Source organism: Peromyscus eremicus, chromosome X (assembly GCF_949786415.1).
Source record: "Peromyscus eremicus chromosome X, PerEre_H2_v1, whole genome shotgun sequence".
NCBI classification, from domain to species: Eukaryota; Metazoa; Chordata; class Mammalia; order Rodentia; family Cricetidae; genus Peromyscus; species Peromyscus eremicus.
In genome coordinates this window covers 25,528,630-25,554,963 of record NC_081439.1, presented here as the reverse complement: position 1 = coordinate 25,554,963, position 26,334 = coordinate 25,528,630, and the positions used below count along the sequence as shown (strand labels likewise).

The window sequence follows — 26,334 nt, the reverse complement described above, 5'->3', positions numbered from 1 at the left end:
AAATCCATCATTTTTAGTATCAAGTAGGCATTTAGAATTGAAACAAGTTGCATTTTGTTAAAATTTTTTAACATTTTGTGCCTGTTTTTTTTTTTGTTTTTGTTTTTTTCTAAAATGAGGCAGGGTCCCACTCTAGCCCTGGCTGGCATCAGCCTCCCAAGCTCAGGGATTACTGGCATAAGCTACCGCACACAACTTGTATGCATCTTTAATGAAATCTCAAACATCAGATTCCTAAATACCACGTGACACTGAATGTTGAGGTCCAGAGCGAGACAGTGAAAGTCTCTGAGAGGAAAGCATCTTGGGAAAGCTAGGGATAATGTACATGGTCCTACATTCAGTTCTCTTCGCTGATCACTCTTCAGTGATTGTTATACCAGGACTGTTTTAACAGTGCATGGAGTCAATAGTGACACATTTTCTGGGAAATGACAAAATGCCTCTATATAAAGAACTGTCACAACACACTATTCAAGTAAGACATACACCACGACAGCCCCCAGGCAAAGGAGGGGCTGTAGATATGGGGAAAGAGGAGTATAGAAATGGGTACTGCAACACTTTGAAACAGCAAAAAAAATTCAACTTTTACATATAGAAAAAAATACAATCTTTTAAAAGAACAAAAAAGAATGGCCATTAAGTACAAAAAACAGCAATAATAAAAAACAATAACTTAAATACCTAAACTTGCCAAACTGGTAAAGATCAAGCTAACTTTGTGCCGTGGGAGCTGTAAGGTGACTTTGTCATCTTACAGGAAGGCAATTTGTATTGCTTTCTTGATATGGATTATTCTGAGAAAGTGATCAAAATGTATGGAAATCGCTAAGGAAATCTAAGAGCATCATCCCTAAAAATCCAACAATAGGGATGTTGTCAAATAAATGTAGATGTATTCTCTATGAAATGAGTAAAAATACGAATTTTGGGACTAAAGAATCAGGATTAATGAAATGAGACAACTGAGCGAAAAACATTAAAGCCATATGTGACTTTTGAGTTAAAAAATAAAGTGTTGGGCTGGAGAGATGGTCCAGTGGTTAAGAGTACTGGCTACTCTTCTAGAGGATCTGGGTTTCATTCTCAGCACCCAAATGGTAGTTCTATAACTCCAGTCCAGGGGATCCGAAACCGTCTTCTGGTCTCCATGGGCACTAGGCATACGTGTGGTGCACACAAACACATGCCAGCAAAATACCCAAATGCATAAAGCAAAAATAAAGGGTATGGACACTTAACAAGAATAAAGGTGGGCCGGGTGGTGGTGCACGCCTTTAATCCCAGCACTCGGGAGGCAGAGCCAGGCGGATCTCTGTGAGTTCGAGGAAAGGCACAAAGCTACACAGAGAAACCCTGTCTCAAAAAAAAAAACCAAAACAAACAAACAAACAAACAAAAAAGATGTCTCAGAGGGTAAAGATACTTGGTGTGAAAGCCTCATGATAGCAGTTCAATCCCTGGATCTCACTATGTAACTGACCCCTGAAAATTGACCTCTGACCTCTGTACTTCAGAGAGAGAAATACAGAAAACAAAAAAATGCTAAAGCATTACTCCAGTATTAATGGATGCTCTCAAAGTTAGCATTACAAGTAATTTCATGTTATTATGTATATAATTTATCAAAAAGTATGGTTTACATGATAGTGTTTGACTAGCCTTGTCAAACTATACAGGTGAGTAGCTGCCATAAAAAGACAGACTGATATTTTAAAACGACCAAGTTTATTTAGATTTGGGACTTTGAGTGTTTTTGTCTCTACTACCTGACTTCCTCCTGCTCTGACTCCTGGACCTTGATGAGCTCCGGCTCCGGCTCCGACTTCGGCTCTGGCTTCGGCTCCGGCTTCGGCTTCGGCTCCGACTCCGGCTCCGGCGGCTCCTCCGGCTCTGGCTCCAGGGTCCTGGACTGTGATCCCTTCTTCGTCCTCTGTTCAGGGAACTGCGCCTCTCACGACTTTTTGTCCCGTGTTTGTGAGACTTCTTCCCCCTGTGATTACTACCGCTCTTCCTGTCAGACTCACCGTTTCTCTTGTAGGAGAGGTCTGGACTCAGGCTCCTTCGTCTTCTTGACCTGCCATAGTATTCATCATAGTGGCTGGTCCTTTCCCTCCTCTCTAAATTCTTACAGAAGGAGGAGCTAGGCCAATCTGGAGACAGGTAGATGTCTCTATTAGCTTCCCTAAATTCATTGTTGGGATTTCTGAACACGTGAAGAAAGTTGCAGTGTTTTCCTCTTGGACACTGCTGTACTTCAAATAAGCCTGTGAGGGCAAGTGAAGAGGCAGTGGTTATCACTGGCACTACTGTAATTTCATTCTTTTTCTGAAATCAGAAGAGGAATTTCTGAAGTCTGAGTATGTCTGCACTGTTTCTTACAGTGTCTGATGTAGATAAACTGATGTCCTGATTTGTTGCCTACGGTTGCAAGAACATTCAAATGATAAAAGGTGCCCTAAAAAGGTCACAAACCAGGTTTTTTTTGTTTTGTTTTGTTTTGTTTTTTCAAGACAGGGTTTCTCTGTGTAGTTTTGGTGCCTGTCGTGGATCTCCATCTGTAGACCAGGCTGGCCTCGAACTCACAGAGATCTGCCTGGCTCTGCCTCCCGAGTGCTGCGATTAAAGGCATGTGCCACCAGCACCCAGCCACAAACTAGTTTTAATTAAGCAGATCATCTGTGCCTTGTGATGTCAGCAGAGTGCAAGTGAACAAACAGTGACTACATCATCTACTGATTCAAGAACTGAACTTCGGAATCCTTTTATTAGCATTTTTCTGAAAGCATATGCTGCTCAGGAGAAGGTCCAACATAGGTGGGGGATCCTGCAATAGTCTCTACATAATAAGAACGTAATACCCAGGTATGATGGCACTCTTATGTTCACGGCCTGCAATACATGAGGTCCTAACCACATGTCTAACCACACAGACACAAAGAAAGAGAGAAAATCAAAAGGAAAGAAAACTTTTGTGGCTGAAGGTAAATAAAGTAAAACGATGAGCTGGTATTTGCAGATGACCTCTGTGATCAGGTACTGGTATATAGAATCTATCAAGAATTTCTATAGCTGAATAACAAAAAGATGGACCATGATTTAAAATGGGCAGCTATCTAAATAGAGATCTTTCCAAATAACATACACAGAAGTCAATGATAAGGAAACAAAAGTTATTAGTCACTGAGAAAGATACTAAAGCTGTTTATATTTTTGTGATTGATGTTGTTGTTGTTTCTAATGAAATAAGACTCCTGGTTTGGAGGTTTCAAAGTTATACTCAAGCATATCACTGGAATCACACTGTGTCTTGAGGAACTAGCAAAGCTAAATGCCTATAAAGAGAATATACTGCCATCTTGTTCATCTGCCCAACCCTTAGAGTATAATGGTGGTTCTTGTTTTTCAAAGCAAGGAATTCTAAATTCCATACATACACACACACACACACACACACACACACACACACACGTTTTTTCAAGGCATTTCTCTGTGTAACAGCCCTGCCTGTCCTGGAACTCACTCTGTAGACCAGGCAGGCTTCCAACTCAGATCCACCTGCCTCTGCCTCCTGAGTGCTAGGATTAAAGGTGTGTACCACCACTGTCCCAGCTTTTTTATTTATTTTTAAAACTTTTTAAGGTTTATCTTATGTATATGAGTGTTTTGCCTGCATTTATATATGTGCACCATGTACATGCCTGGTGCCCATCGAGGTCAGAAGAGGGTGTCAGAATCCCTAGAACAGGAGTTATAGCCAATGATGAACCAACATGTAGGTGCTGGGAACTCAACCTGGGTCCTCTATAAGAATAAGTGCTCTTAACCACTAAACCATCTCTCTAACCCCTCCTCTTTTTGATAACTGTTAGATTAATTAATCAATTAATTACTTTATTTCAAGAAAAGGTCTCACTATATAGCCCAAGCTGGCCTTTAACTCACAATCCTCCTGTCTTGGCCTACCCCCAGTTTTGGAACTAAAGGTAACACCATCCATGCCCACCATAACTTTTTTTTTTTAATGACAGCATCCATTAAAAGAAGGCTGCTAAAGATTTAGCCTTGCTTGATTAAAACAAAAAACAAAAAGCCTGAGCAGGAAGTGCAGCGAAACACAAGGAGAAGGCAGACGTACACCCCTGAGCTATTAGAGCTTCGTGTCTCTTCACCTGGGGAACTTCCACACTGCTTTGGCTAAGCATACTTTTAGAACTCAGAAAATGATTAGACCTTCAACGCGGCTGGTTACTCTCTGCAGTGCTGAATCATTTCCTGGTTTGGCTGCCGATCTCAGATGAGTCAGTGTAACTGAGAGCACCCAATGTACAACTTAACTGATCCACACCTACTAATGGTCTCAAATGCACAAGAGCATGACTTCAAGTAATGTGGGGAATGTTAGCCACGGGTAATATTTGTGGTGTTGATGAGGGAAGATTCCTTAGGGATCAAGGCTGAAACAGCTCAAGTAAGGAGAAGCAATGAACAGAAAACGCCTCTGAACCTGCGACACGGATAATGTGCCTGTCTTTAGTTTAGACACTGCACTGTCACACACAGAACCCAGGACTGAGGATCTGAAGACTGAAATTCAAGCCGCAATTCTGTCACCAACATATTGTGACCTCAGTCCTTCCATCCATACAGTGACCCACAGGCCTGTACAGATCTAAACTGTGGTGTCCTTTATATAACCACTCTGCTCATCTGTTGTATGAAACAAAAACTGTACTTCATCCCTTCAAAATACTGTTTTCTTCCTATGAAGATTCCTTTGTGTAGTACAGCAGTGGGGGAGGGGTGCCACTACATTGGCTTTTACCACAAATTGCCATTTTCCACCGGGTCACTGGGCAGAATTCGCACTGAAGCTGTCGTCCTGCATACCATCGTCCATTAAAAAGAGAAAAAGCTGCTTGACAATCTTCTTCCCTTGGAAGCAAAAATCAAAGGTTGTGCTTTTAACTCTCATAGGTAGAGCAAACCTATTCTGAATTAACCCTCTTGTCCAATTACTGTAGGGTGTTACCTAGGAAGTCTTCAGAGCATTCAGGTTCCCACAGCCTAGTTTATTCAGGGACCTTTGTCATTAACTCTCTGAAATGTTTCGTCATATGGAAATTGGCTGGAGTCAAAGCTTCTTAATGTGCAAGATTAGACCATTAAATCTGCAGAAGTGTTTCCCCTTGTTAGAACCCATGCTTTCTTAGCTAGGACTGCTATTCTTCTTATTACAATGGCTAATTGAAGCCATTAAGCCTTGGCACCGCTCAGAGAAATGGTAATGCATGCAGGAATGATACAGAACCTCCATTACTAGCTGGTCAAATGCACACTATTTGGAGCTTTAACTCCTTGTACCTTAGATAGGTATTTCCTACTCTATTCTAATTAGCCCTTTTTCAGTTTGTGTTTTAGTTGTGAGAATTATACAATATATATATATATATATTATAAAAGAATCAAAACTATGTAAATATACAAAGAATGAAAAAGTGTATTTTTAAATCTTGCCTATCCCCATGAGCTCTTCATATTGACATTTTGAAAAGTATCATGCATAGGAAAGCTACATATTCAGTGACATCAAAGAAACACAATATACCACAACTATGATGAAACATGAAGATGCATGTATGTTCGTAATACTTACGACTGGTACTGAACATACACATTGCCCCTCAGATGAGGTTCCAAGTTGCAGCTGACCTAAGGAACAAAAAAGAATGCTGTCACCAAAAGAAAAACTTTTCAAAAGAAGCCAACCCTCAAATGCATTTTGCCCAGGCTAATAGTCCCAAAGAGTTCACGATAGGCCAACATGCTTTCTTATCAAGCCAAGCCGTAGCTAAGCACCTAACAACACTGCAGACCTCAACTGCCTGATCTCTGTTGATCCTGGTCTGCTGATTTTAAACCCTGAAATGCTTCATAGAGACATAAAACAGAATACAAGGGTTGGAGACATGACAGTTAAGAGCACTTGTTATATAGGGGGCAGGGTGTTTCTGCTTGGAATATATATGTATATTATATGTGTAGACTTGTACAGACACATGAACACACACAAGCATGCATACATTATGTATGTGCTGATAATAAATATGTCACTTACACAAATATACTAACCAAATAGTATATATAATAATTATGTATATGTATATTCTTTCAGGTGTATCTAACATAAATAGCCTCCTGTGAACCACATGTTGACAGTTATGAATGTGGCCCAACACAAAAAAATCACAAAGTTAATTAAAACATTTTGTTTTTGTTTTGTAACTTGATTGCAGTTCTCAGGCATGAACTCTATGGATGACATTATGTCACAATGTCAAAAATCTGGACACATGTGCTGATACTGCTTTGTACCTTTAAAATTTTTAAACTTTTTTTTGAGACAGGGTCTCTCTACATAATCTTGGCTATCCTGAAACTCACTATGTAGACTAGGCTGGTCTCAAACTCACAGAGATGCACCCGCCTCTGCCTCTCAAGTGCTATGATTAAAGAAGAGCTCCACCATGCCTGGCTCTAAAATTTCTTTATAGATGGTATTCTTTATTCTTTTTCAAGATGCTAATACAAGCTTAATGACTCAACTCATGTATACTAGACATATCAAATCATCACATTTATGGATCTGCTCATCACTACCCATTCACAAAGCTGTCTCTGCAGGTGTTAAGAACCGCTATGGTCTTCATAAACAGAAGGAGCGTGCTGATTTATAGGTCTCCACTTCACTAGGCAATGCACAAGCCGCTCTCAGAAGGAGTTGTACTAATATATATCTTCTGCCTGACCTTGAAATTAATAGAATTTATACCATATAGGTATGAATATCATTTTCATGTATTGTTCCTTCTATAAGTAGGGTTAAACAATTGATCATTGCCTTCAAAAATGATAAATTTGATTTATATAAAATGACATATAAAAAGGTCCTTAAATATTCCTATGACGCCAGGTGGTGGTGGCACACGCCTTTAATCCTGGCACTTGGGAGGCAGAGGCAGAGGCAGGTGGATCTCTGTGAGTTTGAGGCCAGCCTGGTCCACAGAGCTAATTCCAGGGCAGCCAAGGCTACACAAAGAAACCTTGTTTTAGGGGCTGGAGAGATGGCTCAGATGTTAAGAGCACTGACTGCTCTTCCAGAGGTCCTGAGTTCAATTCCCAGCAACCACATGGTGGCTCACAGCCATCTGTAATGAGATCTGGTGCCCTCTTCTGCCCTGCAGGCATACATGCAGGCAGAACACTGTATACATAATAAATAAATAAATCTTTAAAAAAAAATAACAACAATCAAAAAAAAGCTAGATGCCCCCCCAACAAAAAAAAATTTAAAAAAAAAGAAACCCTGTTTTGAAAAAAAAAAAAGAAAATATTTCTACTAGTGTTTAGCTTTTATCTTCAGACTGAAGTTACATTTTGCTTTAGAGTATTATTAGAACATCTGAAGGGAGACAAGGCCCTACTCAATTTGTAATACCATCTTTAGAAAAAGGAATAAAGGGCCTTAGGAGTCCATGTCAAACATGCCCAGGGACCTTAAAATTTATTTTATTTAGTCAGGCTTGGTGGCACATGCCTAAAAATCCCAGTAATAGGGAGGTGGAGGCAGGAGGACTACTATAAGTACTAGGCCAGTCTGAGCTGCAAAAAAATGAAAAGTGATATAGCACTTTTGCCCAGAATGTAGAAGGCCCTAGATTCAATCCTCAGAACCATGTAAGGACAACAATAATAATTTAGTCCCATGGCTGCCAAAGACCTACTGATTTTCCATAATAAATTCAATGTTCTGATAATTTCTGTACCACAAATTTACTAAACAGCTTTCTTTTCATTTGTCAATGTGATTAGCATGAGCCCTATCATCCTGTTTGCTTTCTAGAAAAAAAAAGTTGTGGTGAATGGATGCAGCCTGCTACATGTAATAATGCAGCTTCCACTAACCTCCCTGAAAGCCAGCATCCCTACCCCACTGTGCTGGGGACAGAACCCAGAGCCTTGAAAAAAGTAAGCACTCTGTGGCTAAGCTACCAATCTGAAGTTCTGAACACAATTTCACCATTACCACTCCACAGAAGCAGGATCCAGGGGTCCTTGAGGGAAACCACTGATGTAAGCCAATCTCACCGTTGAGATAAGGCACACAGAGATAAAGCGACATCTGGAGAGCAAACACTCTGCCTCCTTAGCTGGAGTTTGCTTCCATGTGGAATAATGCAGACATGACCACATTTAGGGGCTATGATTTGCTCTTAGTAGTGAGAAGCTAGGAAGGCATATGCCACAGGAATAAATGTTTGGAGAGAAATTTTCGTTTGTTTACACTTTCATCTGTATGTGCATGCCATGCTCGTGTCACAGCGTGAATGTGCAGGTCAGAGGAGAGTTGGCAAGCGTCAGCTCTCTCTTCCTTCCACCATGTACGTGGCTCTTGGAGATTGAATTCAGGTTGTCAGGCTTGGTGGCAAGTGCCTTTACTCACTGAGCCATTTTGCCAGCTCAAGAGAAAAACAAATTTTTATTTCTATTTTTTAATTTAAATTTTATTTTTTAAAAAAAGCCTACCCTGCTCCCCATTTACTCCCCCTATTCTACTTTCCCTTTTATCTCTTTATAACACTATGTTCTATTTCCCTTTCCTTGGAAAACAAATTTTAAAGAATATATTTTAAATCTGGAAAGCAAATTGTAATTTCAGATTTCTTGTATCTATGGCACGTGATTATTCCAACTCTATACTTTCATTTCTGACAGCAAGAAAAAGAAAAAAAACCTATAGCTTTATTCCTACTTTTCTCCAAAATAAGGAACATTTCCCTTGTCCTCATAATACAAAGTCATTCAGGTTCAGATATGATCAAATCACAGGCAAGCAAGAGGCCTACGTATTGGGATTCACCCAATGAGCCCCAGGAACAGCAGCAGCCATATCTCACCTTACGCAGTGAGTGAAACTGAATGACAGTTTATATAACATCGTTCTGGGCACTAAAAGAGGGAAGGAAGGGAGCCATGTCCATCACAAACAGCAGCTAACTGAAGGTTGGATGGCTAGGTATAGCAGGCCTGACAATGAAGTCAACTGCTGGAAAGTGCTGCATCACAAAGGCACTGAATAAGGTCCCTTTCCAACCCAGGCCCTAGCATTCCAAATACATGCTAACACATGTTTATGATATCCTCTGGCATCCACACAGCATTGGCCAGAGTGGGGGTGGAAGGAAAGACAATCGAGTGGCTTTAACAAATGCTGGCATGCTCAGCTGTAGGCCAGGCATATACTGGCACATGACTCCACCTAAGGAACAGCCGGAGCCCAGAGCCCTAGCTCTGCCCTGTATCCTGGATTTCAGGAGAACGTGTGTCTGGTCCCTTCCCAGCCTGTGCACACCTTAAACTGAATCACTTTTCCCACGTTCTTGAACTCTGGCAGGACATCGTGATAGAAGTCTAGGAACTGCTGGTAGGTCTCTTCTTCACTGTATTCCAGGCTTGAATCAGGGTCATAGTCATCCCTCCTGCACTGCTCCATTCCAAATGTTGTAAACATGCTCTTAATAAGCAAGGTGGGACTTGATGTGGGGAAGTTGTGTTTACGTGAACATCTGCAGAAGAAAGCAAACAAATTCATTTGCCCAATAACTAAAAACCAGACATTAAAAGTTTACCATATTATCATCTTTCTTTGTAGCCCACTGGACCTGGTATGTACTGGAAGTTAATGTCAGAACTTCAGAATACTTTTGGGCTTGCAGCCTCACAAATTACCTCTTTTTTTGAGACAGGGTTCTTTGTGTAGCTTTGCGCCTTTCCTGGAACTCACTCTGTAGCCCAAGCTGGCCTTGTGCTCACAGAGATCCACCTGCCTCTGCCTCCTGGGGGCTGGGATTAAAGGCATGCACTACCACCACCCAGCTAAAAGCTTACCATCAACCCTGAGATCAAGAATCAAGTAACATGGTTGTTTAAACTTAACTGTAAGATAATGAACACTCTTGCATGCCCAGTTACAGCACACAAGAAAACTGTCCTAAAACTGTTTCTCATTAAAATTCAAGATTGGGAATGGTTTCTACAGTCATATGCCATTCAGGAGCCTTTGAATATATTCAGAAAGATTTCTCCATGTTGAGTCATAGGGAAAGAAGGCCCAATAGTGTGACAGATTATGGTGATGGGAACATAGGAGACTCAAGGTGAGAATTAGCAATAGAATTTTGCTTGTACACAATTTTCAACTGATTTACACGCTTAGGGAATACAATAATCTGGACCAGTGAGACAGCTCAGCTCAGTGGGTAAAGCACTTGCTGCATAAGCCTGATGATATGGATTGATCCCCTCTCTCTCTCTCATACACACACACATACACTCATAATAATTATAATAATAATTAATAACATTTTTTAAGCTGGGCATGGTAGCATACACTTTTAATCCCAACACTCAAGAAGCAGAGGTAGGCGAATCTGTGAGTTCCAGGTCAACCTATTTACACAGCAAGTGCCATGCCAGCCAGTGTTCCAAGGTGAGACATTCCCTCAAAAATAAATAAATAAAATAATTTTAAAATTCAATAGGGCAATGTAAATTTTCCATTTACTCAAGTCTTGTCATTTTATCTACATATAGCATTTTAAAGTTTTCATGCATTTTTTTATATTTTTTCCACTCTGATCCTTAACAGCCTGGTGGGACAGATGGTACTAGTATTTTACTTTGCCAAGTGTGACGGTTAATGTTCATTTTCAACTTGACAATCTAGAATCACCTGAGAAAGGAGTCTCAGTGAGGGACTGTCTAGACTAAGGTTATCTTCTGAGAATGTCTGTGAAGGATTGCCTTGATACTTTAATTGATGTGGGCAAACCCACCTTAGTCATGGGTGGGACTAGCCCCTGGGCAGGGGATCCTGAACTATATAAAATGGAGAGGTCAAACAGCATAGGCATGCAAGCATTAAATCACTGCTCTCTGCTCTTGACTGTGGTAGTGATGTGACTAGCTGCTTCAAGTTCCTCCCACCTTGGCTTCCCAACGATGATGGACTGTAACCTGGAATTGTGAGCCAAATAAATCCTTCCACAGCAACAAGCAAAGAGTCCAAAACACAAAGACAGCTGAAACCTAGAGAAGCATACCTCCCCAAGTCATGTGACTGAGAAGAGCCTGACCCTAGAGATCTGGGTTAAACTAGCATGTGGTCATTATAGAGTATAATAAATAAAACTTAATTTGTATTCACTGAAGGTACCTAATAACGGTGAAGAACAATTTTTTTTCATAGTTTAAAATGGACCAAGGTTAAGTTGACTAGGTTATTCCAGAGTAATTTTTGAAGAAAATCATATATATGAGTTCACTTTCTTATTTACGCCTTTCTCCTAAAGTGTACTGGTGGGAGGGGCCACACAGTTCAAAGTCCTAAATAAATTTTTCCTGCTTAGGTTTCTAATTAAAAATCAGTAAGACAGGGTGGTGGTGGCACACACCTTTAATCCCAGCACTTGGGAGGCAGCCTGGTCTATAGAGTTCCAGGACAGCCACGGCTACACAGAGAAATCCTGTCTCGAAAAATAAAACAACAAAAAAAAAAAAAATCGGGGGGGGGGGGGGCGAGAGGAGAGAGGACAGGGGAATCCGTGGCTGATACGTAAAATTAAATCAAATTACAAAATTAAAAAAAAATCAGAAAGATAAACTTAGGGAAAGAAAAACTTAGGAAGAAAGTTATAGAGTAGGGAATACTGCAAGGGACAGAGGGATACAATGGCCCTGGTCTGGACAATGGCCATCCTGGTCTACATAGTGAGGTCTAGGCCACCCTGGACTAGAATAAGAAGCTGTTGCAAAACAACAAAGTTGTAATTAAGGTGTCTGTAGCCTAGCACACAATGTTGCTCTGAAACTTAGTCAGAGAAATTTATTTTTGTAGTGGACAGTGGTTAACAACCGGCCAAAGTATTGAGAAAAAAAGTGTCTGTTGAATGCTCATCTCTAAACTGCTACAAGGCCCATGGAGGAATGGAAAAAATGTAAGAGCTGACGGATGAGACTGAATGTGGCGAAACACTATTTCCTGGACAGAGCATGGCCACTGCAGTCATGAACTCAAAGTAGCTATTGTTACCTTTGCAAGATGTGGTAGTTCCGATCAGAATGGACCCGAAGGCTCATGTAATTTCTATATAGGGACTACTATGTCCAATCCCTAGTTAGTAGACTGTAGAGGGAAGGATTAGGAGGTGTAGCCTTGTTGCAGGAGGTGTGTCACTCAAGATGGGCTTTGACGTTTCAAAAGCCCACACTAGGACCAGTCTGTCTGTCTGTCTCTCTCCCCCACCCCTGCCCCCAATGGCCTCTGGATCAGGATATAAAGCTCTCAGCTACTGCTCTAGCACCATGTCTGTCTGCTTCCCAGCGAGATGATAATGAACAAAACCCTCTGAAATTGTAAGCAAGCCCCTAATTAAATGCTTTCTAAGAGTTGGCTTGGCTTGGTCATGGTCTCTTCACAGCAATAGAACACTAAGACACAAGACCCGCACAAAAGCAAGCCCATCAACATTCTAGCATTGATCGAGGTGAGGTACTTAAGGCCTGTCCCTAGAGGTCAACAGCTGCTGGGGGTAGGGGACTTCCAGGATGCAGCTACTGGTAAATTGCCAATGACCCAGTAAATAACCTTGCATATTCAAGCGACACTAAACTCGGTGGATTACTTAAATAAGAAAAGACATGAAAACAGGAGGAGAATGTATTGGGAAGAAGGAATCCAGGGGGAGTGGGAGGCAAATGAGAGGGTAATGGAGGTGAATATGACCAAAATACAGTTTTGGTCATGAAATTGTCAAAGAATTTTAAAAAACAACAAAACTATAACCAAAAAGTTTAACAAGCAAAAGCAAGCATCCAAAGAAATGTTTATGGTAAGCAAGTGTTTCTCTGTCTGGCATAGTGTTTATATACTTGTAATCCTAGCTACTCAGGAGTCAGAGACAGGAAGATGACAAGTTTGAGTGCAGCCTGGATTATAGACTAAGACCTCATTTTTTTTAAAAAGGAAAGAAACAGGTGTTTCTCTGGCATCTGACATACCTTAACAGATGATCCAGCTATGTTATTTGGAGCAAGTGATCCAGCCTCTCCACAAGAGAGAAACAGAACAGTCTATTTGTCTGAAAGGATGGTATTGGCTTTCATAACCACTAATTTCACACAATTTAATAGAATTAATTACTTGAACAATGCAAATAGCCAAGTTGTTCTCACACTTTGTTGTTGTGATGGTAAAGTCTCATATGCCTATGACAATGATAAGAAATGGTCACAAACTAATTTGACTATGGTCTGTATTTTTTTTTTGGAATGACTGTCAGAGATGGAATCTGGCAGGCCACTCGCTTTTCCACAAGGAATTATCTGTCCAGTATTCATAAAACTATTTAATACACCTGTCCTCTCACAACCAACAGAAGAATCCTGATTCTGGCTTCCCTAGGTCTTCGATTTCAAGGAAATTAGAGACGCATCATAAAGGAGAGCACCTGAAAAGCCTTAAAGGCAGCTTGGCTCAACTATCCACGCAAATGGGAACTGAAAGTGGGGCTCGTTGATCTCGGGAAGGCCATCTGTCCACCATCTTTCTTTAGTGGGAGGTGTTTCATACAGATCGGTATTTGTTTTGTGTGTGGTTGCGCCCATGCCCAGCACAGTAGGAAAGGCAGAGCACCACTAGGAGTCAGTTATCTTCTTTCACCATGAAGATCCAGGGATGGGAGTCAGGTCGCCTGGTTTGCAGCAAGCACCTTTGCCCACTGAGCCATCCATCCTACTAGCTCTTAAGCAGATCATATTTTATTATTTCTTCTTGAGATTGAATTTTCTTTAGAAAAAATGTTCCTAAAGATACCAAAGGGAGGGTAGCCTCCTTTCCTCAGTACTACAGTTCCTCAAAAGAGGGCTTTCTACTTCTTACCAAATTCCGAGTCCTTCCACAGATATTCTGGCCATCCACAATTCCAGCCATCAAATCCAATACCTGAAAGCATCTCAAAACTAGACTTACCCTAGCCTCTGAAATTCTCATTTACTCAATTTGAGGTGAGATTGATTGATTTTGTTTAGCCTTTTTTCTTTTTACATGATTTCATTATATATCCAGGGTTGAGAACTACTATTCTCTCTTTTAATTTTTAAAGATTTTAATCTTATTATGTGTACTTGTAGGGGGGCATGCATGAGTACAGGTACCTGCTGAGGTCAAAGAACAGCGTCAGAGCCCCTGAAGCTTGAGTCACAGGTCATTGTGAGCTGCCTGATGTGGGTGCTGGGAACTGAACTCAGGTCCTCGGAAAGATCAGTACATGCTCCTAACTGCCACGCCATCTCTCCAGCCCAAAACGATTATTCTTAAAAAATACAAAATAAGCTGGGCCTGGTGGCACACAACTGTAATCTCAGCAGTTAGGAGGTGGTGGCAAGATGAGCAAAGTCCAAAGCCAATCTTGGCTACAAAGAGAGTTCAAGGCCAGCCTGAGCTCCAAGAGACTCTCAAGAAACCAAAAGATTACTGGGTGTGGTGGCACACACCTTTAATCTCAGCATTCAGGAGGGAGAGGGAGATGGATCTTTATGAGTTCCAAGCCAGCTACAACAGTAAGACCTCAAAAAAAAGAAAAGGAAGATTCAGATTATATCTTCTCTTCCACAGAATGGGTACATAGAAATTAGATTGTGCCTCAGACAGATTTGCTTACCATTACGTGGCAGTACACACCTTTAATCCCAGTACACGGTAGGCAGAGCCAGGTGGATCTCTGTGAGTTCAAGGCCAGCCTGGTCTACAGATCGAGATCCAGGACAGGCACCAAAACTACACAGAGAAACCCTATCTCAAAAAAAAAAAAGAAAGTATTTGCTTACTTTCACTTATACACAAAGTCATACTATAAACCATCATCATTACCTGGCATATAGTAGTTTTCAACTATTTGCTAAATGAAGACATCAATACTGTGTTTCCATGTATCTTAACTTTTTTTAAAAAAAGGAGGAGGGTGGGAAACATGAATATATCAGAAAATAGCAACAAGTAACAACAGAAATAAAGAACAATGAAAATTTATGAGCCATGTATCCAGCAATATGTGTTCCCCATGCTCATCCCATTTAAGGAGTCTCACAGTGTCCTCAAAAAGGTGGTATTTTTAAATCTTCATTTCATAGATGAAGGAATTAAGATGTAGAGTTTAACTTTCCCACAGGCCACAAAAGCCAGTTTATTTAACTCAAAGAGTCTGTTCCTAAGTCTGAGCATATTGACCAACAGCAGTGAATTAAAAGTTTATTCCTCTATTTGCTACAATCCTGTCTTTCACAAACTTCCCTATACCCATGCCAAACTGGAAAAGACTACTTGGGCTACAGTTTACCCTTGAAAAGATGTTTCTAGCTACTCTAATCACTTCCAACATTTAATTTTCCCCATCCAAGTTGTCCTCCGGGGACTCATGGGAGCATGGAAGAAATCAACAAGCAAGCAATCTTCCTTAAGTCTCACTGGGCATACAAACCATACTTAAAGGCAGGCCCCATGTTCAGCAGTAGATGGCCAACACAAAACAAACTCAGTGGGATTTTGGGAGGGGATTTTTTTGTCTCATAATGCTTTGTCTAGGCATTTTTTTTAACTTGTACGTCTATTGCTTATATAATATTTTGGTGTTTGGTTTTGTGGTTTTATGGGATTTCTGTGTGTGAGAATGTTTCTCTACATCTCTATCTGTTTTTTTCTTTGGCTCTTTTTTTTTCCTGTTTATTTTGTCCTGTTTGAGTTTGTTTTTATTTGGTTTTTAGATGTCTGTCTGTTTTTTTTGTTTTGTTTTGTTTTGTTTTTTTGTTTGTTTGTTTTTTTGGAGCTGAGGATAGAACCCAGGGCCTTGTGCTTGCTAGGCAAGCACTCTACCACTGAGCTAAATCCCCAACCCCTGTCTGTTTTCTGATGAGAGAAAGAGAGGGTGTGGATTCTGGTGGGTGGGGAGGTGGAGAAGAATCTAAGAGGAGTTTGGGGAGGGGAAACCATGATCAGAATGTATTATATGAAAAAAATATGTTCTCAATTAAAAAGAAAAAGAAAAAAGGTCTTCCTATGGATATGGAATGCAAAGGATCCACTCGGTTAAACCTATCTAGTGAGCAGGGCAAAGAAGCACCACATACCTGATGGTGAACATTTCATACTGAAGCCTATGCCTCTTCCAAAACCCCGACACTTTCCATCATTTCATTCTGGCACAAAGCAAAATCCATTACCTATCGCCAAATCTGCAAGCTCCCGTTTTACTGTAGAATGGACAATTGGCTCGATCTTTCTCCAGTACTCTTATATCCGTGGGCGGTTCTGGGTTCTGCCAGGTGCCACCATTTTCCAACTGTTAAAAATAACCATGACTTTATTGGTGATGTAAAAGCACATGAAAGACTGTTCGTCCAAATAGTCAAATAGTTTAATCAAGAACAAAAATGGTTTCATATATAGACATGCATAGTTAAATTATAATACGGAATCAAGACCTTATAGGCAATTGTTCAGAAACATGAGCTGTACTTCTCTCTTGGCTCCCAGTCATTTTCCTTGACTGGGGGTTACTTAATGTTACCAGATGCAGTTACGAAGGTCTTCTTTCTATCCATCTATTCTGAAAGGGTCCATGGACGTAGGGAGCCACCAGAAAGAAGTACAAGTTACTCTGAATCAAGGTGGGGAAACCAACCATTTGGGGCCAGTAGTATGTGATGTCACTTACATACATTTTTAAGGACTTGATACAAGCATAGCTTATGGGGTGATTCAATACCATCATCAATTGTCTTCTGTTGTTACATAACTGAAGGGTTACAAAAGTGATTCCAGGTATACAGAAGTAATCAAACCAACCTACCACAAAACTCATGTCATTGGAACTATTGTTCCTAATGAAAATATCAATTGACCTCAAAATCTTTTTTTTAAGGCAGTGTCTCTCTACGTAGCCTAGGCTGGCTTCAAACTTGTGGTCATTCTCCTGCTTCAGCCTCCCCAGGGCTAGGACGACTGGAACGTGCCACCTCTACCTATCTCAAAGTCTTAATGAAAGGTTTTGAAAATACCTCATTTTCAGCCTGATCCAGCATCTTCTGCACAGCTTCCTATAAGTGGTGCAAACATAGGACTAATGAAAACCAGGATGTCAGCTAAGTCATGTCTGCTTTCTCTAGTTATGAATCTCACGTAAGACAACATACACCTGAACACACATACACAAGGCTTCTGATTCTGATTTCCTTTCTAAGCATATATCTTCTAAAAAGCTTTCAAAAGATATATAGCTTAGAATTTTTATTCAAATGCAAAATTTGAATAGAGCACATTGCAAATATTTAAGTCATAATAGCTTCAGTAACATATCTATACACAAATACCATATTCTAATTCTTGAGATATTAATGACTATCTTTTAAAAGTTGAGTTAAACATCACAAATATTTCACAGAAGCAAAAACATGACATGATGAACAGTAGTTAGGATTTGGGAGAAATTTCAAACCTTCAGTAAAATAAAGGAAGTCCAACAAGGTAGCAATAAATCTCTAACTAGTTGGATTTAAATACATACAGTTAGGTAACTTAGCGCCTTAAAACCATACATACAACTGTGTTTAGCTGCTTATTTGGTAAGTCTACCTGGTCCTGGCAACTTAAAAGTCAGTGGAGCAGTCAGGCGTGGTGGCGCACACCTTTGATCCCAGGATTCGGGAGGCAGAGCCAGGTGGATCTCTGTGAGTTCAAGGGCAGCCTGGTCTACAGAGTGAGTTCCAGGATGGCCAGGGCTACACAGAAAAGCCCTGTCTCCAAAAAAACCAAACCAAACCAAACCAAAAACAAACAAACCAAGTCATCGTAGCTTAATGTGATCAAAACAGGTTCTTTTGGGTTTGGTTTTGGTTGAGGGTTGGAGATAAAACTGAAGGTTTTACTTTTGCCACCTGCCAAACAGAACTCTTGATCTCCTCCATCCACTCACCCTCATCATCCAAACCGAAATATCCTCAGTAACTGGCACTGCCATTTTCCCATTTGTTTAAAAAAAAACCGAACAAACAAAACAAACAAAAACAACACCTAAAAACATGACTTCCATTCCCTTCTTTTTCCTTCCTCCTCCCATGCAATTTGCCACCAAGAGTCCTGTTAACCGTGTGCTCATCTGTTTGAAGCTCTGCCCTCATCCAAACCACCATTATCTCCTACCCAGATTATAATCGGTCGTCCTGTTTCCTCTCTGGCCCCTGTTCTTTGTAGAAAAAGAGGGATGATCTGTTGGAGGTAACATTACTAACAGGATGAACTCACTCATTGGTTTACAACTCTCATCACAGTATGGAAAATAAAACCAAACTCCTTTAAATCTAAGAGGCTCGTGATCCTCCTGCCTCTGCCTCCTTCAGCAAATCCCACGGAGTGCGACACCGACACAGTAACCTGGGCTCACATAACCTGGGCACACAGAGACTGAAGCAGCAAGCACAGGGCCTGCGTGGGTCTTCACCAGAACTTCTGCGCATGTTATGGCTGTTAGCTTGGTGTTTTCGTGGGACTCCCAACAGTAGGAGCGAGTGTACCTCTGACTCTTTTGCCTGCTCCTAGGACTCTTTGCCTCCTATTGGGTTGCCTTGTCCAGCATGGAAGAGGGCTTTCGCCCTGTCTTACTGTATCTTGTTTTGCCCTGTTTGATTCTTGTCTTAGAGGCCTGTTCTTTTCTGAAGAGGAAACTGAAGGGGAGTGAATCTGGGGGGGGGGGGGAGGGAAGGGAAGGGAGACTGTGGTCTAGATGTACTGCTTCAGAGAAGAATCTATTTTCAATTTTAAAACAAAAACCTAAGAGGCTCTGCATGTCCTGCCCCTTCTGATCCTACTTTCTCCCATGCCCTTTCCCCAGTCTCCTGTGTTCTCTAAGTTTCAGGTCCCACCAGGATCCTTCCTCCCAACATCCCTACACTCAGGTGTAATTATCTCAAATACCACTTCCTCAGAGATTTCCTTGGCTGGGTAATCCAAATGAGAATCTTGATGCCCATTATTCTAGCACACCACTCTCCTCTATTTCTTTACAGAACCTAACATTCTTACTGTAGGATGTGTTTTGCTGACTTACTCTCTGCCCTCCCATCTAGAAAAGTCACTCAAGGAGAGCCGAGAAACAGACATAGCATATTCCTTTGTACATGCTTAGAGTGGAATTCATTTTACCCACTTCTCCTTAACCAGACTCCCTTTAAAATAAAAGCATTTAGAAGAAGCCTTAGCTTTTACCTGATCCCTGAAGAATATTCTACTGTTAAAACAGGAACTGATTCATCTCTGTAAAATACCGACAATCCAAACAATTGTTGTACCCCTAACATCCCCATCTGGATATTGCCTCATCTGGAACGTAGTCCTCAAACAAGAGTGCCAAAAACCTGCATTGGAAATGCTGCCTGAGACACAAAACTAGTTGTGGAGAATGCTGATACCTTTCCATGACTAGAATGTACACACATTCTAAGATGAGTGACTACGGAAATGTCATGCCATTCAAATTTGGTGATGATAAAGAAAAAAAGAATAAAGAATATCCTCATGAATCAGTCAAGGCAAGAAGAGCTATGTTATATTTGAAATAAATACACTGTTGAAGACCAGCAGGAAAACAAACCAAGCTTATAAAGAGAATCCCAGAAAATGTACAGGAGATATACATATACAATACAGAATTTTTCTTTTTTTTTTCTTTTTAAGCAATGGTGGGGATTATTAAGGAAAGGCTTTTAACACAGATTTAAGCATAAGCATTAAGAGACAGGGAGCGAAACATGTAAGAAAAGGACAGTAGCATATGCCCTAGAATTGGCACAGGTTTCTCAAAGGGAAGGTCCTCTAGAATTTCGTAAATGACTGTCATTTGCTTTGACAACAAAATTAGACAGAACACCAGATTCAGTAACAAAACTATTTAATTCCTTAATGTCTAACATCCTGATTCTGTTAAACTAATTCTTGCTGAGATGCCATTAGCTGTTAAGTCTCTTATGAATCAAGTAAGTGTGGAAACTCTTCAAGATACTATTCTTCTGTGAAGAAGTCAACACATATACAACAGAACCATAGAAAAGTTAACACTTGCTACAGAGCGATACAGAGTGTAAAGCAGGGCCAGCCGCCCGGTTTACAGAAATGTTTTACTAGAACACAGGCACATCCATTCATATACGTACTATCTCTGTCTGCTTTAGGGTGCACTGGCAGAGCTGGATGTCCACAGAAGCCATACAGACATCACAGCCTAAAATATTGATTATCTGCCCCTTAAGGAAATGTTTACCCATCTCCAACATAAAAGGTAAGGTAACTTGGGTAAAGGAATCTGCCATTGCATGACCCAAAGAAGAGAATCATATGGAAGCTAGTCTAGTATATTTCTAACAAAAACTGATACTTTCCAAATGAACAGAGAACAAGCAAAAAAAGAAAACCAAACCCAAGCCCTGACATGCCCACTGCCGATTCTGCACACCCTTCACATGCACGCGTGCACACTAAGAAGATACGCAGGGCTCTATCCTCCTATGACAGAAGTCACCTCTCTTTCTCTCTTCTCCTGCTGTCTCTGCTCCTCTTCCTCTCGCTCTTTCCTCTGCTGCTCTTCCCATTCTGCCTTTAACTTTCTCTGTAAAGGAAAAAAAGAGAAGGTAATTTTTTTTTCAGTCTCATTTAAAAACACATAGCCTACAGAGTAAATGATTGAAAAACTTTAGAAACACTGGTCACTGAAGAGAGACAACATCAGGTTTTTTAAATGTTAATACATGTAGCTCCCTTTTTGTTTACACAAAGTGGAGGAGAGAAACTAAGGCCTTGCACATGGTGAACAAGAGCTCTGTCACTGAGCTATATCCCCAACCCCAAGACAAACAACTTCTTTAAAAGAGATTTTATCTGTGTAGGAGTGTCCCTGTGGCGTATGTGCATGTGAGGGTACACACGCAGAGAAAGAGCATGGGACCCTCAGAGCTCAAGTTAGACAGTTGTGAGTGGGTGCCGGGAAGGAACAAACCCAGGTCCTCTGGAAGAGCAGCAAGTGAGTGTTCTTAACCACTGAGCTGTCTCTCCAGTCCCATAACTAACAACTTTTTCTTTTTAAATTTATTTTATTTTATGTGTGTTGGTATTTTGCCTGCACGTAAGTATGTGTCTGCACCATGTGCATGCCTGGTGCCTCAAAAGCCAGAAAATCCTCTGGAACTGGACTTCCGGATAGTTGTGAGCCACCATGGGGCTGCTAGGAATCAAACCTGAGTCGTTTAGAACAACCACCAGTGTTATTAAGTGCTGAGCCATCTCTCCTGATAACCAGCTCCTGATGAGACTCATTTCAGTTAAGTACTTACTCAGGTAACTGGCTAGTTAATACTCTACCTCTTGTTCTTCCTTCCGTTTTCGAGCTGCCTCTTCTTTCGTCCTCTTTGCCCTGAATTCTTCTTGTGCCTTCTCTTCCCTCAGTAACCATTCTTCATGTAATCTTTGCCTGTTAATATGATGATGTAGTCAGTGACAACAAATGGGAATTAATCTAGAGTGTATGAAAGACAGGAAACCAAAATATGACACGAAAATCTTAAGGTTATTTTCTATAAAGCAGTGAAGAGGTATGGCTTTTGAAAAAGCAACTACCTTCCTGGACAGAAATAAGTTACAATTACTACTTGCACCTTTCAGAAGCATTTATGACTGTGACATCTTTTCTTTCTATAAGAAGGTAACAGTGATTTTCATCTCAGGCAAAAATTTCAAAGCATCATCTATGGGAATTTTCACATTTGCATAGCATTATTCTTCCTGAGCATTCTTTTCTCACAAACATTACTATTTCCTCCTCCTCCTCCTCCTCTTCTTTTGGTTTTTTGAGACAGGGTCTCCTCCCTATGTAGCCCTGGCAGTCCTGGAACTCACTATGTAGCCCAGGCTGGCCTGGGACTCAACGATCTGCCTGTCACTGTGTCCCTAGTACTAAAACTAAAGGTGTGCACCACATCTGGCTAAATCTACATTTACTAATTTATTTTTATAACTTTTCATCTTGTCTTAAAACTTTTATTTGTATACGTATGAACATTTGCTGGCATGTAAACATGGGTATGGCATGCATGCCAGAAGAGGCCAAAAGAAGGCATCAAATACCCTGGAATAGAAGTCATCTATAAAGATGACTGTGAGCAGCATGTGAATGCTGGGAACAAAACCTGAGTCAAAGTAAGTGCTCTGACTCAGTGAGCCTTCTCTCCAGCTCCCTTAAAACTTTTATTTTAAAGACATGCTCACAACTAACAACCTAACTTTTTTCCCAGCAGCTTAATGTTTGAGGGCAAATCACAGGAATCCCTTAACTCTATGGAATAGAAACTCAAAGGTTACAGAGAATGATGCCAGGATTTTTAAAGCTGTAATTACGAAACTGAATTTTTAAATGCATAGAATAGCCAGGTGGTACATGCCAAGGATCCTAGCAATTGGAAGGCTGAGACAGGATTACAAGTTCTAAGCTAATTTGGTCTTACAAAGCAAGACCCTAGCCCCCCCCAAAAAACAACAACACCCTTCCCCCAAAAAAGGTAATGTTACTATAAATTGCTATGTCTCAGGCATCCAATAGCACAAGCTTCTCATGTGAAATCTTCATTGTCAATTTGACTCGATTTGGAATCATCTAGGAAACACTGCCCTGGGCATGTCTATGAGGGAGTTCCAGGGCCTATTAACTGAGGAGGGAAGACTTGCCTAAATATGAACCCATCTTGTAGAATGGGCTTCCTGGATGAGTAATGACAGGAAAGGGAAAAAAGAAGCTGAGCACCTGCTCCTTGACTAAAGAAACAATTGGAGCCAGGCTATGGTGGCGCATGCCTTTAATCCCAGCACTTGGGAGACAGAGGCCAGCCTGGTAGCCATTTCCAGGACAGCCAAGGCAACACAGTGAAATTGTCTCGAAAAACCAAAAAACTATTATACACACACACGCACACACACGCACGCACACACGAATGAAAGAAAAAATAGAGACAATTGGAACAGCTGTTTCTTATTCCTACTGCCACAGCAAGGGCAGCTCTTGTTACCACACTTTCCTCACTCTGATGAAGTACAGAGGATTAAAAATTATGAATAAAGAATTATGCTACATCCATAGTGTCATTAGAATTAGGTCTTTGTGTCAACACTAAAATATACATATGTTTATTTACCAATTAGAAAAGCAATGAAAAATACTTCCCCTAAAAAAAAGTATGATAGCACAAGCCAGTAACTCCAGCATTTGGTAGACTAAGGCAGGAAGAGGAGATCGGCCTGGAAAAGAAAGAGAAAAGAGAGAGAGGGAGGGAGGGAGGTGGACAGAGAGGGCGGGAGAGGGAGAGGGAGAGGGAGAGGGAGACGGGGAGAGAGGGAGAGAGGGGGAGAGAGAGAGAGAGAGAGAGAGAGAAGGAAGGAAGGAAGGAAGGAAGGAAGGAAAGAAAACATCTAATTTTAACCTGTCTACTAGAGATGTAGTTTATAAGAGGTAGTTTTTACAAGATTTTATACAAAAAGCCTTTACTAGTCGGTAATGACAGAAAATATCACAATAAACTAACAGTTCACTTCAAGTGTTTCAGTCAGTCCTGACCTCTCTTCCTCCACCAGTCTTTCTTCTTCCAATCGTTTTTCTTCAGCAAAAGCATCTTCTTCCTCCTCTTTCTGTGACAATTCTGTAGAAATTCAGATGTTTTATTAAACTGAGTCTTTATTCATGGAAAATGCATAAATCTTTCATCTGTACAATTATGGTAAAAACCTAAAATTAAGGTAGTGTCGCACGCCTTTTATCCCAGCACTCAGGAGGCAGAAGCACATGGATGTATGAGTATGAGTAAATTCCTGGTCAGAGCTAGAGATCCTACCTCAAAAAATAAAAGTATCTTCAAAGGAATAGCAGCAGTAAGCCACCATGTGGGTATGGAACCTTCATCCTGTGGAAGAGCAGCCAGTGTTTTTTTTAACTTTCATTCTTCTCTCACACATTACATCCCAAGGGCAGTTTCCCCTCCCTCCACTCCTCCCAGTCCCTTCCCTGCACCTCCTCTCTTCCCCAGATCAACTCCTCCTGCATCCCCTCAAAACACAAATCAAAACAAAACAAAAATAAATAAATAAATTAGAAAAAAGAGCAGGCTTCCCAGGGATATATATCCCCCAAACAAGAGAGAGGGTTTCTCTTTGTAGACCAGGCTGGTCTCTAACTCAGAGATCCACCTGCCTCTGCCTCTCAAGTGCTGGGATTAAAGGTGTGCACCACCACTGCCACTAGCTGCAGCCAATGTTCTTAACCATCCCTCCAGTCCTACATTATTTTTTTTAAATCTATGGTTCCATAATGATACTCATGACATTGCTGTGCAAAGGGTCCAGAAAAAAAACAGAGAGGGGAGGAAAGGGCGGGAGGGAGCGAGCCTGGAAATATTTAACGATTTGGCAAATTTATATGAAGCATGAATATTTAAGTGTCCTATTTTTTTCAACTTTGTGTACATTGGGATATTTTCAAAGTAAAAACATGGTGAAATAGTTTCAATAGAAGAAAACTGTCTATCTTCTATTCGAAATTTAAATTTGAAGTGGGGGGAAGCAGTAACAATGGAGACAAATGAAGTAAGCTTAAGAAATTGCTTAACAGCTCATCTTGAGGCTTAAAGGAAAGGGATGTTGTCATCAATAACAACAGTTTACCGCTGTTTTTCTTTTCATCCTTGCCGTTACATCTTGTCTCTCCTGGACTAGTCCTTTCTCAAGTGCTGTGAAGTACAGTCTCTCATACCAGTGGTATGACTGGCAGCCATCGTAACCTAGAACTACTGTGTGATTTCAACCCTTGGCCTGCATTTATAAGTACTAATTTTATAAATCTACTAAATGTATAAATCTAAAACATAAATATCAGATCCTGTCTCGTGAAAGCCAAACAGCATGGTGTCAAGTTTGTGCAGGAAATTGCATGGGCTGGGGATGTCATGCTCAGCTGGTAGAGTGCTTGCCTAGCTTGCAGAAATAATCAGAAGCAACCTGGCATGGTGGCTGCACTCCTGTCACCCCAGAACAGGGGAGATGGAGACAGGAGAATCAGAAGTTCAAAGTCATCCTCGGCTACAGAGCGAATTTTAAAGCCAGCCTGTTTGAGGCCACATCTCAAGCAGGAGTGAGGGTGGGGCAGCAGAGGGAAGAATTTCATACCCAGAACAAAGAAGGCCTCTCCTACCTGCGTCTCTCAATCGAGCAAGCTCCTGCCGCCGTTTCCTCCGTCTCTCCTTCCTCAGGACAGCCTTGTACTGCTTATGGCTGGAAGATTGGAAAGTACACACAGGGTGTGAGCTACAGCGCACAGGGTGCAACACTCTCAGCTCCGGGCCTACCAAGGACAGCGCTTCGGAGGCGGAGGACGCCGCGGGTGGGCTTCTCGTGCTGCAACCCCGACTCCCGCCATTCCGTCCCGCCCCCCCAACCCTCCATCTGCTCCCCTCCTCGCCTCCCGGAACCCATAGCTGCCCGGGACAGTCAGGGATTCTGGCCCGAAGCGGATTAATACTCGTCCCCACGCGCGCGGCGGCGGCCTAGGCGGCCTCAGCTCAACGTCTGCTGTGCTATACCTCATTTTCTCGCGGAGCGCAGTCGGCCCCGACGCCGCCATGTTGCCGCCTTCTCGCCCACAGCAAGGTCTGAGCGGAAGTAGCCTCCCAGATGACGAGCTCTGCCGCCCACTCAGCGCAGCCACCGGGGCGGGCCCAAGACAGAAGGAGGGAAGTTTCCTCCCGCCCCTAGTCAGGCAGGCACCGAGGCCTGAGGAACTGTTTCCTCACCGAAGCCGCCTCCGGAGCTCTCCCTCCACCCGCAACTCCGGCCTCTGCTCCTCAGTGCCTCCTCGCCGCCTCAGCACCACCCCTAGCCGTCTGCGCCATCAGACGGGGCCCTGAACTCAAGGGGTTAAAGCCAGGCCCCGCCCCCCGCCCCGCCTCTTTCAACTCTCAACTCTCAGTTCCAGCCCGCCCCGCCTCGCCTGGTCCCTCGGAGACGCCTCCAGGCCCTGCCACTCTCTGCGGCTCCACCTATCAGCGCCTCGGGCAGAGCGCAAGACCCTGCCTCCTCCTTGTCACTCCGGGTGGCTCCAGCTGCAAAGGTGTCAGGTTTGTCACCTGGTTGTTTTA

The 26,334-nt window shown here is 41.8% G+C and overlaps 1 protein-coding gene across 1 annotated transcript; it reads right to left on the bottom strand.

Moving 5' to 3' along the window:
- Positions 1–1,114: 1,114 nt before the first annotated feature.
- Zrsr2 (zinc finger CCCH-type, RNA binding motif and serine/arginine rich 2) lies at positions 1,115–26,098 on the bottom strand. Its single transcript, XM_059250706.1, has 11 exons — positions 25,780–26,098; positions 25,392–25,471; positions 23,766–23,847; positions 21,524–21,632; positions 20,688–20,774; positions 17,176–17,214; positions 16,339–16,457; positions 9,416–9,629; positions 5,660–5,715; positions 4,829–4,938; positions 1,115–2,270 (listed from the first exon to the last, which is right to left on the bottom strand). The coding sequence occupies exons 1-11, from the start codon at positions 25,818–25,820 to the stop codon at positions 1,732–1,734; spliced, it is 1,476 nt and encodes a 491-aa protein (XP_059106689.1). The 5' UTR covers positions 25,821–26,098; the 3' UTR covers positions 1,115–1,731.
- Between the last annotated feature and the right edge of the window lie 236 nt (positions 26,099–26,334).

Coding starts and splice junctions, on each gene's coding strand:
- Zrsr2 (XM_059250706.1), bottom strand. CDS start 25,820: ATGGCGGCGTCGGGGCCGACTGCGCTCCGCGAGAAAATGAG. Junction 23,848..25,391: donor TGCTCGATTGAGAGACGCAG/GTAGGAGAGGCC, acceptor GAATTTCTACAG/AATTGTCACAGAAAGAGGAG. Junction 17,215..20,687: donor AGGAGAAGAGAGAAAGAGAG/GTGACTTCTGTC, acceptor CACCACTTATAG/GAAGCTGTGCAGAAGATGCT.